The sequence below is a fragment of the Papio anubis genome, chromosome 11 (genome assembly GCF_008728515.1).
Source record: "Papio anubis isolate 15944 chromosome 11, Panubis1.0, whole genome shotgun sequence".
Lineage (NCBI taxonomy): Eukaryota > Metazoa > Chordata > Mammalia > Primates > Cercopithecidae > Papio > Papio anubis.
In genome coordinates, this window is record NC_044986.1 from 26682723 (window position 1) to 26695722 (window position 13000).

The 13000-nt window shown below is 40.1% G+C and overlaps 1 protein-coding gene across 3 annotated transcripts in view; it reads left to right on the forward strand.

Annotated features, from left to right (window-relative positions):
• Positions 1-13000, forward strand: part of SORCS1 (sortilin related VPS10 domain containing receptor 1) — a 594356-nt gene that overhangs the window by 458237 nt on the left and 123119 nt on the right. For all 3 annotated transcript variants that reach the window (XM_009215327.3, XM_003904235.4, XM_009215326.3), the window contains exon 9: positions 6867-7046. In XM_009215327.3, the coding sequence (XP_009213591.2) occupies positions 6867-7046 (180 nt within the window). The remainder of the gene's footprint in view (positions 1-6866; positions 7047-13000) is intronic.

Below are 13000 nucleotides of genomic sequence, written 5' to 3' on the forward strand. Positions count from 1 at the left end.
TTCCCAAAGGCATACCCTTTGGAAGACAGAGACAAGCAAAAGTTAAAGACCCTCAACTGTTGACAGCACCAGGCTGTCTTTCCAGAAGGTGCTGAAGAACTGCGTTAATATGGAGCGCCACCTAGTGGAGGTCAAACTGACTTGGGAGCTCAAAGCTGTGTGTTTGCGATCTTGCTGCCATTGTGATGTATTTGAAGTGACTAGGAACTGTAAATGTATTGTGCCTTAATCTTAGAGCAAGGGAGATGTATGTGGCTATAAGAAAGGGACTCTGCAGGTTTAAATAGAGTTCTAGCTCAACTTGGAAGACTTTGGGTTGTACAAAGAACATACATAACTTTTTTTTTTTTTAATTGAGTTTCCATGCCTCTTTCTCTTATATTTTCATCCATGACTTTGTAGTATGTTGACTTGAACCAACACCAGATAGCTGCCCAGGAAGTCATATAATAGACATAACACAAGGGCACAGCAGACCTCCTCTCCCGGGAGAGCTAGTGGTGACAGATTATTCTGGCTTCTCCAGGCTGAATTCTCTCTCTTGGCTACCACCCTACCCTAACCCTAACATAGTGAAAGGTGGGCTGTAAGCCTCAGTCCATTAGAGGTAATAACACACATTGAGTTGCACTATTAACTCCAAAGAACTATAGCTATGCTTGTAGTTGTTATTTTCAGCTGCTGAGCGATTGATGACTGTGGTAGTTATCCGGAACTGTATGTATGTCTGTGTCTGGATACATTTAAGTTCTTGTTCTTGATTTGGCTTAAGTGTTTTTCTTTTTTTTCCAATAAAACACGAATTTACAACATTGAAGTTGTGCCTTAGATAAGAATTGGATAACATCACTATGTAAAAGGAAAACTGAATGTTGTTCAAATTACCCCTGATAATCTCTTGGGAAGGTTTGTCAGAAATGAACGTGTTAACTCAATAAATACAACAGTGCCGGGTTTTTCTTTTTTCTTTTCCTCTTGAGCATTGAAATAAATTGTTGTTTCTTTGATTGACTAATAAATGAAGTAGTTGACTTGCAGGATTTGCACCTTAAAAAAAAGAATTATCCTCAATGCAATGACATGCTGCTGCTGTTCAAGAGGGATGTGGAAATGGAGACCATATCCTCATCTTATGTGTACTCTTGGGAATAAACTGTTTTTTGTTTGTTTGTTTGTTTGTTTGTTTTGAGATGGAATCTCGCTGTGTCACCCAGGCTGGAGTGCAGTGGCATAATCTTGGCTCACTGCAACCTCTGCCTCCTGGGTTCAAGCGATTCTCCTGCTTCAGCCTCCCGAGTAGCTGGGACTACAGGCGCATGCCACCAAGCCTGGCTAATTTTTGTATTTTTAGTAGAGACAGGGTTTCACCATATTGATCCGGCTGGTCTTGAACTCCTGACCTTATGATCCACCTGCCTCAGCCTCCCAAGGTGCTGGGATTACAGGTGTGAGCCACCGCGCCTAGCGGGGTATAAACTCTTTAAGTGACATAAATTTCGGTCGAAATCAAATGCTATTTGTAGCATAACTGAGGCTAGAACTCAAGTCTCCTGGCTCTCAAGGTAGTGTATTTTTTATATTATACTTTCTTACCTTGAAGGTAAATTTATAGCTTCTGTTATTAAAACATAGCATCATCACCTCCTCAAAATTCCATATACTGTCAGGAGCATTAAGAAGAAAATCCCATTGACTTAAGGAGCCCCAGGAATCATACTTTAAAATCAAAGAAACGTTTGTAGAGTCATTGCTGGAGGTTGGGGAAACAGATACTTTGCATTGCTTGTTCATAGCCATCTCACAGATCATTGCTGACAGTTGCCCCTAGTGGCATCTAGCCAATATGGAAGGAAAACGTTTTACTTTGAACCCGAATTTACGTCTGTCTTCTTCCTCCTGTTCTCCCAGAAGATCATGTTCCATTACTCAGTCTCATCTGGGTTCTGAGGGTAGAATGCAGTGATTAATTTAGCTTGTTACCAGAAAAAATAGGGGCTAGTACAGCAAACGAATGTATTATTTGATCCAGGTGGGTGTTTATTATTTAAGGCAATGAGATTCTTTATTATAATCCCATTATACCTTCGAAAAGAAACCCCAGCTTGGGTGGAGTGGTCTGCGACAAAGGTGCATGTATTTCATGGCCTTCTGTCAGAGTCAGGGCTGGTGCAACTGGAAATGAACAACGCTTCATGCCGACCGAAGGAATCGAGACAAACCAGCACTTTTATGCTCAATTTTCTTTAATCACCCACTACCATTGTATCAGCTCCTGAAAGATCATAGTCACCCCGAGCTGTGCTCAAAAAAATGTTTAATAATATAATAGTAAAGAATGATAGGCGGTAGGGAGATTTTAATATTGCCGTTGCCGTTAAGAGCACGTGGCCCTCCAGACAGGCAAACGTAGTGACAGTCTTCCTTAACTTGCTCGGAACCCATTCTGAGCTACTCAGGTGAGATAAATGAGGCAATACATACGAAAGTGCTTTGAGCATTTTGGAGGACAGATACTCTATAAAAGCAAGGTAATATTATTATTAGTATGGATCTAGTTGTCTCCATGGTGGAAGATCGATGTGGACCAAGATGCAGGTGATGTGAAGGCTGCTTTATTTGCAGCAGGAGACCTGGATTAGGGACCCAGATCTGTCACTAACTTGCTTTGAAACCTTGGGCTGGTTTGTCAATGCCTCTTTTCTTCATTTTTTTTTTTTTTTTAAATAAGGAGCTTAGATTCACAACAATATTTTCTCATGTGTGTTACTTAGAATAAAATGTCCTTAGTAATCCTTCCTGAGAATTTGGTGGTGTGGTCAAATATGTCTGAAAAAAGAAAGAAACTCCATTCTGTGTTTCTTGCCTAGAGAGTAACAGTAGCTCGCTGGTATGTTGAAGGTTTAGAATGTCCAATGAGCAAGAAAGCTCTTTAATTCACTGTTAATTAAAATGTTTTACCGTTTTAAAGTGGTAAAACATTTTTCAAGTTTTCCAAACTTGAAACTTGAAAATTTTCAAGTCTTCTAAAATCCTAACAACATTGTTTTTTTTGTTTGTTTGTTTTTTGTTTTTGTTTTTTTTTTGAGACAGAGTCTCCCTCTGTCACCCAGGCTGGAGTGCGGTGGCCGGATCTCTGCTCACTGCAAGCTCCGCCTCCCGGGTTTACGCCATTCTCCTGCCTCAGCCTCCCGAGTAGCTGGGACTACAGGCGCTCGCCACCTTGCCCGGCTAGTTTTTTGTATTGTTTTAGTAGAGACGGGGTTTCACCGTGTTAGCCAGGATGGTCTCGATCTCCTGACCTCGTGATCCGCCCGTCTTGGCCTCCCAAAGTGCTGGGATTACAGGCTTGAGCCACCGTGCCCGGCCTACAACATTGTTGTCCTACGGAACAGACTTTAGAAATGCTTCAATACAAAATCTGTAAGATCACAGTTGCTCTCAAATTCTGTGATTTGGTTAAATATTCAACATAAAGTGCCACATTGGGAGAAAAAGCACATTTTTCCCAATAGAAACAGGGTTTAGGGAAGGAGAAAAAAGTTGCTATATAAATATTTTAAACTTTTCAATTAAAATGTTTAAGACCAATATCATTTGAAAATGGCTGTTCAACATAATTATATGAAACAAAGGAAGGATTGGAACTCAGCCCATATCTAGAGATGGTCATTTTAATCTGTTATCATTGTGTGATTAGTTCTCTAAGTGACCTAGACCACAATATTTGGTGCATCTGTGTTTTCCTTTCCAAATCTACAAAATAAAGGCTTGGGAGAAGTGACCAGTACAGGTGATGCACTTTACTCTTCCAGCATAGGATTATTTAATCAAATATCTATTGTGAGACTCAGAGGTTCACCAGTGCAGAAATTCACTGTAAATCACAGAAGTGGGAATTAGCTATGCGGTCAGGTTATTGTTGAAATATTTTAACTTGGCTTCAGGGATTATGCTGCATCTTACTGACAAGGAAGGGAAGATGAATTGGGAACAGTTGTTTGATGCTTCTCAATGTCAAGGTAAGGATTTAGGTCTTTGCCCTATAGGATGGAGAGCCATGGAAGGTTTGGTCATCAATGCAGGAACAGCTCTGGAGCTAATTTCCACAGACATCTCTCTCCATTAGAAAGAAACCAAACACTTGGGTGTAGCTTCTCCCAGTTCAAAGAATTTAAAATTTTATTTTAAACAACAACAAAGACACTTGGGTGAACCACTTCTTCTCGTGTATGTAGTTAGGACTTGAGTATTTGCAGTAAACAGAAAGGCCAAATGAACCTGGATTAATCAACGAAAGGGATGTAAGGGCTCACTTAACTGAGAGTAGCTAACATACCTAGAGCATATGCTAAGTGCCAGACACTATTAGAAGTGCTTAACACTTATTAATGGATTTCATCCTCACCACTCCATGGGGAACCTACTATCCTTGTCTCTATTTTGCAGGTTGAAATTATAAGACACAGAGTGTCCAAGTTCACGTGGCTAAGTTATACAGCCAAGATCTGAACTCAGGTAGTTTTACTCGAAAGTCCATTCTTCAGTCACTTTGCTAGACTGTCTTCTTTAACTGAAAAGTCTGGCAGTGGGATCAGCTGCTTAAATGTCCACATTTAGGGATCAAAAAATGTCACAGGATTGGGCCATCTCTCTCCATCCTCTGACCCTGTTTTCATAAGGATTGGTTTCATCCTTTACCTCCAAGATATGTCTCCAGCAGATGTGGAATTTTCTCTTTTATTCTTACTGCTTACAAACCAATAGTGAGATACTAATTTTGTCTCTCCCTAATGACTCCACAGTCATTCTAGAAACATGTCATATTGACTTTATGTGGGTCACCTGCCCATCACCTATTCAGTTGCTGTTGCCAGAGAAATGGAATATTCTGAATGCCAGTTCTAAAAGCTCATTTGTTGTGCTGCTGGTAGAAGAAAGCAGAAAAATGTTTAGATGAAATATAGAAATATACCTGAGAGGAATGCGGCTGTTTTTCAAAACACATCAATCCGTGCAGTTGGACCTGCATGTCCTCAGGTTCTGCATCAGATTGAAAATATTAAAAAATATATAATAAAAAGTAATACGAATTAAATAAATGATACAACTGTTTACATAGCCTTTACATCGTATTAGGTATTGTAAGTAATCCAGGGATGATTGAAAGTGTACAGGAGGATGTGCATAGATTACATGCAGATCTTATACCACTTTATATAAGAAATTTCAACTTCTGTGGATTTTGGTATCTGAGGACAGTTGTGGAACCAATCCCCCTGCAGATACCTAGAGAGAGCTGTAATTACCAGGAGAAATGTAAATAGACATTCAGTGGATAGAAGCACACATTAAATTAATGGGCAGGATTCATTTGTTGGCCTCTCCAGTTGGGGTTCTTTCTACAAAAATGTTACCAAACTCGAGTATGTCATATTGAGCCTGAGTAGAGGTGAGGAATATAAAGCTCTTTGGATATGGACTTCTCCCTCTGGGATCGAGTTTACTGTGATAAAGGGTAAAGAGGAGAGGGAATCTTGTGCCTAAACATCTAGAGCAGAGTCAGAGCTGAAATGCTGCTTAATTGAGAACATGGGCATACATGACAATGAGAAATTTAGGTTAGTAGTTAGGTAGAATTTCCCTGCACTGGAATTGTTAACAGGAAGATTGCCAGATCTCCTAAAGCTTTTCAAAAATAGAGTATGGTGCATCTGGAAAGATTAGAGTACTAAGCAATGCCAAAAACAAGAATTGTTCTACGTTGTTCTTCTACCTTTGTGGTTATATGCAATCTTTGTTTTTTTTTGTTTTGTTTTGGTTACTTAGCTTTAATTTTTGGTTTTTGGAAGTTGTTTTATGTCTCCTGTCTTGAGCAAAGGGTAAAATGCAGCCAAGAACATATTAACAGACATCCCCTAAAGAAGAAAGCAGGCTTTGGTCTGAGTCAGCAAGCTTCGGACTGTGGTAGCTTCCATTGTTCTTCTCTAGAGTTACGAATGGAGGAAAAGAATTTGAAATTCCCACCCCGGGGGCATTTGCTCACTGCCTCCATGCTGCCTTTGCTTTAATTCTGTCTTCCAGGACCACCAGGATCTGAAAACATCGTCAGTTATGCAGACTATCTTTTGCCCTTTTTCACTGGAGGATTCCTGCAGAACCTCTCAGTTTAGGTTTTGATAAGCTGCTAAGTCTTTGAACACATTAACAGGAGGATTAGTACTTTGGGTTTCCCTGGTGAATATTTTCTTAGGGCGGAGGGTAGAGGAGACTGGCTGGGGGTTGCTGAACCTTAGGGCAGTGCTTTTCAAACTTTAATATGCATGGTAATTATTTAGCAATCTTACTAAAATGCAGATTTCCATTCACCAGGTGAGGCCCAAGGTTCTATGTGTTTAACAAGCTTACAGGTGATGTCCTTGCTGCTGGTCCATGAGCCATGCTGAGAGATGCAGGGTTTGTCTATTTTCTCTCTGTCCCTCCAGCTTTTCCTCATGTCTGCCCCATATATGCCTTCTGAGCAAGTATCATATTTGTGCTTGGCAAAAATATCAGGGTGCTTGATTCTCCAAATCATACATATTTAAGAAAGTATTTTTCAAATTATGTAATGAGGCATTTAAAACTGATCTATCAAACATCCCTCCATCCTATTTTTTAATGACTTTATTGCCTAACCCTACAAGTGACAAAGGAAATATATGATTAATGCTTAACTAATTATTATTTCTCATATATGCAAAAGGAAGCTACCTTCTATTAAAGTACTCATTCTGGTATTCCTCATTTGATGCCACACTCTTTGGATGCCTGCCAGGTTAACGTGTAAAACTCTTCTTCCCTCTTCACGACCTTGTGTCTTTTCACAGGATATGCATGTTATCAGCACCGATGAGAATCAGGTGTTCGCAGCGGTCCAAGAATGGAACCAGAATGACACGTACAACCTCTACATCTCAGACACACGTGGTGTCTACTTCACCCTGGCCTTGGAGAATGTCCAGAGCAGCAGAGGCCCTGAGGGCAACATCATGATCGACCTCTATGAGGTATGTCACGAGGCATATGTGGTCCTAAGCCACAGCAATGCCCAGCTGGCTGATGGAAGCCCCGCATGGACTCTTTTCCTGGTCATTTTAATACAGTTCCTTATGTGGCCTCATTTCTCTTGGGAAATGGAGAGATTTGCAGAACATTTTTATTAGTTAATTTGCAATCCACAGAACATCTCTGGGAGGGATTCTGGGAGAGATTCTTTTTTGACAAACTCCACAGGACATGAAGGCTTAGCGGACTTGCGGAATGTCTGGGGAGGCAGCCAATTACAGGGTTTGACGAGAGTGGCCTGCATGCGATGTTTGGACATAGTTTTGAAAGGCAGACAGGGCCGTGAGTAAAGGGATGATGGATGGCACTCCCTTGTCTCTCAGAAGAAAGAATGAAGGGGATCAGGTCTCCTGCATCCAGTCAGAAGACGCTTCATTTGGACTTGAAGACCTTTCTGGTTAAATAAGCTCCCTTGGCTAATGGCCTTTTTCTCACAGGGCCAGAGAGTGAGATAAGATTAGCAGGTGTCTGTCTCCTAAATCCAGAAAAATAAAATAAACAACTACTACAACAAGAACAGAGCTTAGCAGACTCTTTGTTTCTCAAGATGGCTAAGATTCAAAAGAAAATCATGTATGTTGGATTGGTTAGCTTTCATGATAAATACCAATGCTTTAATTGCCATTGAAGGCACAGTTAGCTAGAAAGAAAACTGCTGCCTTGGGATGGATTTTATCCATTCGTCAGTCTTATCATGCACTACGAAAGATTTATAATAGGTTATAATAAGCCATTTGAAAACATTCAGAATTTGGGAAGTGCAACAATATACCTATATTCTATCTAAAAAAAAAATCTAAAATGGATTCAGATATGTACAGTCATAATGACACTATCATTTAGTCAAGAATAAGCGCAGTGAGTCAAGAGGTTGTTTGTCTAAGAAGTAAGGATATATCTAGTATGAAAGAAACTAACTTCACTTAAGAAATTTTAACCTGTCATTGTAATCCCTTTCAATGTGTTCTATCTTCCTCCTCCTTCAGAGGTTCTTAGTGATTTTTTTCTAGTATCTAAACTTTTATGTATGTATAAAAGCATATTAGTAAACTGTATGCCAAAGTTAGAGCCCAGGTATTTGTAATATAAATTATGGCAGACTAGCATAGGGTCTAGTTTATATGTATATGTTTAGAAAATTCTACTGCAAACTTTTTCATACTTTCACAAGGTTTTCCACTTCTTCTTCTGCCCATGTTTCAGATAAATACAGTATCATGTATGACAACCTCAAACTGTATTCTAGAAGAAATTTACATATTGTGATGACTTAGTTTCAACTTCATGTTGAATAAAATTTAATTTAGAGTACAGATTTTGGATTTAGGTTGCCTAAGCTTAAATCCTAGCAATGCCACTTGTATGTATTCTTGAGACAAATCCAGTAACTTCTGAGCCACAGTTTCCTTGCTTAAAATATGGAGATAAATATGATACCTACTAGATGTGATTTTTCTGAGGATTAAATGAATTAATCCTTTCAAAGCACGGAGCACAGTGCTTAAAATACAATAATGCTCAACAAATTATAGATAGCATCATTAATATTATGTTCCAGTGTGTTCAAGCACCACTGCAGTGTTCTACTCTCATAGCCTTAACATCTACCCACATTGTTTAAATGCCCAAAACATTTTTATTATTTCGGATTCCTACATCTTCCCATATTGCAATTAGTGCAGCCATACGACATTCTTCATATCAAGTAGTTGTCTTTTTTTTTCTTTTCTTTTGATATGGAGTCTCGCTCTGTCACCCGGGCTGGAGTACAGTGACACGATCTCGGCTCACTGCAACCTCTGCCTCCTGAGTTCAAGCTATTCTCCTGCCTCAGCCTCCTGAGTCGCTGGGACTCCCACCACCACGCCCAGCTAATTTTTGTATTTTTAGTAGAGACAGGGTTTCACCATATTGGCCAGGCTGGTCTCAAACTCCTGACCTTGTGATCCGCCTGCCTTGGCCTCCCAAAGTGCTGGGATTACAGTAGTTGTCTTCTTATAAACAAGTGTAAATTACCACATTTCTTTTTCATTGGTAAATAGACTATAAACAATAGACTATGAACATTTTAACTTGAAGTGTGTTTTGTTGAAATGTCATGCATTTTCTTGCCTTGACTCAACACTGAGCATGCTCTGAGCATTCACTGGCATGAAGTCAAAGCAACTGCCCAAGCTTAATCACCCAGTTTTCTTTCCTGGCCCTCATTCTATCCTTGATCTCCCAAAAACATGTTCTGACTTTCAGGTTCCATCTTCCCCTTCCTGATTATCCTCTTCCCTCTTTTTGAGTCAATATGGAATTGATTCTCTGGATAAATTTTGTTTGCTGCCAGAAATAAAAACCATTTTAATTGGTCCCTTGATGATGAAAAAATGACAAGTTTAGACAGGAATGACTTTGCAATGTCTTGTTATTTGCAACTCTTTTCATGACTAGTTTTCTGAATTCAAACATCAGTAACAGGTATGGAATGAAAAGAGGAAACAAGGCGACCTCTGGACATGCCAAACATTGCTTTGTTAATCTTGTGCTTCCCCTTTGTGCCTCTTTTGCAGTTGACTATCTGTAGGGAAACTGCTGGCTCTTATTATCATCATTTTGAGCAGTGGTATGACTGTATTGTGTAAAGGTGCTCTGCATCCTGGGGCTGGGAGAGAGGAGTCTTTGTTTTATTAGCCTGACAGTTCACGGCAACTTGAATTGAAATTGATGTGATCAGAACGGCAGTGCCGTATCTGCTGATTACCTAGATAGAAAGAATATTGGCTGACACGGAGCCTGGCACAAATGTTCCCTTAAATCTGATTGTTCTGGCTAGCAGGAAGCTGAAAGCCATCCAGCATGAATTTCCCAGTAGAATTGTAATGAATGATGAGAGCTTAGAGATAAATGAGAAGTAAGAAAATCCATAAATGAATTACTAAGGAGCAAAGATGAGCAACACATGAGGTGGGGGTTACAGAGACAGCATACATGGAGTGCATGTCTGCTCACATTTGGGGTGACTGAGGAGGATGGCCTTTGTTCTTTGTTTGCTTTTGCATGCCAATTATGTGCTATTCCTGCATTTGTGAGCTCTTCAGGCTATTTTAGCAGAGGTGAACTGTATAATGTATAAACATGTAGATGGGTCTGTGCGTCACGGATATGCACTGCTGATGGGTCTTTGTAAAAAATGCAGAAGGAAGCACTGTGCTCATTAAAATTAAGTATTTTGTTTGCACATACGTTGGAACCTGGATACAGATTCTGTGTTCTCTACCCTAGAACTATGTGTGTATATGGAATGAGAGAGAGAAATGCTAGAGACAAAGTGTTGGGGGTACAGCCTTATATGGTTTAGTTATTGAAATACCAGAATTTTCCATCAGTGTGAATTGGACTCCATTCAAGAGAGCCAAGAAATGAGACAAGAAAGTTGGCCTCAGAACAAAAATACTAGAAATGGATTTTGTTGATATTAATAATGTCTAATATTTTGGGCCACTTTGTGCCAGGCATGGTGTAAAAAACCTTCCGTAACGATCTCATTCAATGCATACATTAACTTTATGATGTAGGAACTGTTGTCACTTTCACTTCAAATATAAGTAAATGCAGGCAGAGAGAATACAGCAACTTTTGCAAGCCCCCAAAGATGGTAAGTGGCAGAGTTAGGACCTAAACCCTAGAGTATGCAAACTCTCAACTATAGACTGTCATGTTTTCCCTGAAGGATCCGCATCTGGGCTCGTATTTGGTTGTGATACGAGCATTAAGACTGAAGAACATAGAAGGGCAGGGTAAATAGAGTTAGACTTTGCATACCAGTTGAAAACAGAAGACTGGAAGAAGAAAATGATGAAAGTCAATGTAAAGAGAATCAGAAGTTTGATTGCCTGAGACCTATCTATGCAGCGCCTTTAGTACCAAGTGCTGAGTTACAGCTAAGTTCAGGCCATATTGACACATGGCTCGCAGTCTTGTCGGGTGGATGTATTTGTGTAAGAACAGCCTGGAAACAAGTGTCCTAAAACTCTATCACACCTGAATAGAATGAATGTTCCAGTGGCATCGTGTGGGTTGGGGAACAGAAGACTGCATGTCTGGTGGTGGCCAGAGCAAAAGAAATGTGCTGAGTGTATCTGAGAAGAGTGATGCCTGATGTATTTGTGTAGTGTGGATGATGAGAGGGAGCCTGACAGGTTTGGATGACACCTTCTCTCCTTTGGGAAGGGAATATTAATTAATGATGATGAAGAGCACTTTGGCTTAATAGACAATGACAGTTCACCCCAGCTGAATGCAAAGGGTTGTGTTGGGAGTGAAGCCACTTGGCTGACAAATTCAGAATACACAAGAATGTGTGCATACATGAGTGAGCCCTGGTGGGTGTCATGAAGGACAGCCAGTGACCAGGGCATGTTCTGTTACACACAGTGTCTTCTGTATCCTCTCTTTAAAAGAGAAAACTCAACGGTTATAATAATATAGCATACACCTTGATTTCTTGGAGAAAGACTGCCTCTTACAATCTAGGTTAGGAGGTAGGGAAGAAAAATGCTCTCCTATTGAAGATACGTTTATTACAGGATATTGAATGTACTATTGGCCAGGTGCAGTGGCTCACGCCTGTAATCGCAGCACTTTAGGAGGTGGAGGCAGAAGGATCACCGGAGGCTAAGAGTGTGAGACCAGCCTAGTCAACACGGCAAAACCCTGTCTCTACTAAAGATACAGAAATTAGCTGAGTGTGGTGAAGTCCCAGCTACTTGGGAAGCTGAGGCAGGAGAATCACTTGAACCCTTGAGGTGGAGGTTCCAGTGAGCCGAGATGGTGCCAGCCTGGGCGACAGAGCGAGACTCCTCCTCAAAAAATAATAATAATAATAGTAATAAGAATAATAATAATAAAATAAAAGAATGTCCTATTATTTCAGGCTACTGTCTCTTGAGGAGGAGAGTGCTGTTTGAGGAGGAGAGTGCTTTTTGCTTGGGGCAACAGAGAAGGAAAGAACATTTAGGTTTTTCTTGGCCAATGGTTTCCCTGATTGTGAAGGCACCCCTGGCCTCATGTCTCTCCTTCCTGCTATCCTCTCTTGAGAAGAGAAAAATATCCCATCCACAAAGCCCAAAGAAATTGTGGGCATGAATATGTTCTCTTTCTTGCCACAGTTGTTGTTTCATCTTTTTAATTTTTTTTTTCAAATTTTGGCACTTAGGATTTGTAATTTAAATCTGAGACTGAGAGGGTGGTAGTATTCATCTTTTAGTCAGCATTCAAGGCAGAAATAAGCAAAAACACCTGCACAGGAGTCTTCCCAACTTAGCCTCTGCACGGAGCTTACAAAGGGTTTTCTTACACAAATACATGAGTTCCTTTGAATTAATTTATGATAAAGAGTATAAGGAGTACTAGAGATGTCTATAAGAAGATTCCTGATTCCCTTAAGAACAGGACAGAACCATCCAGAAAGTAAACCTAAAAAACACGGGAGAAATTCCCAGCACCTAGCACATTCTAACTCTCAAAAAATGTAGTTGTTGAGATATTCTACGTATTATATCTGCAAGTGCCTAGCAGATCGTATGATACTTAGTAGATGCTCAGAAAATATTTACTGAATGACTAGAGTAAATGTACTAATGACTGAATAAAATACAATTTATTTGAGTAGAACATTCTGATGCGATATTTCTCTAGGATAAAAGGAGAAGTTCAAAGAGGCAGTATAGCCACAGGCCTAAGGGTGTAGATAGACTCTGTAGTTAGACAGACTGACTCGGAGTCCAGATCTAAGATTCTCCAGGGGGATGACCTTAGGCAAGTGATTAGCCACATCTGAACTTCAGTTTTCTCATCTGTAAATGAGGATAATATGAACTCTAATGCATGCAGATATTCACAAGTTCCT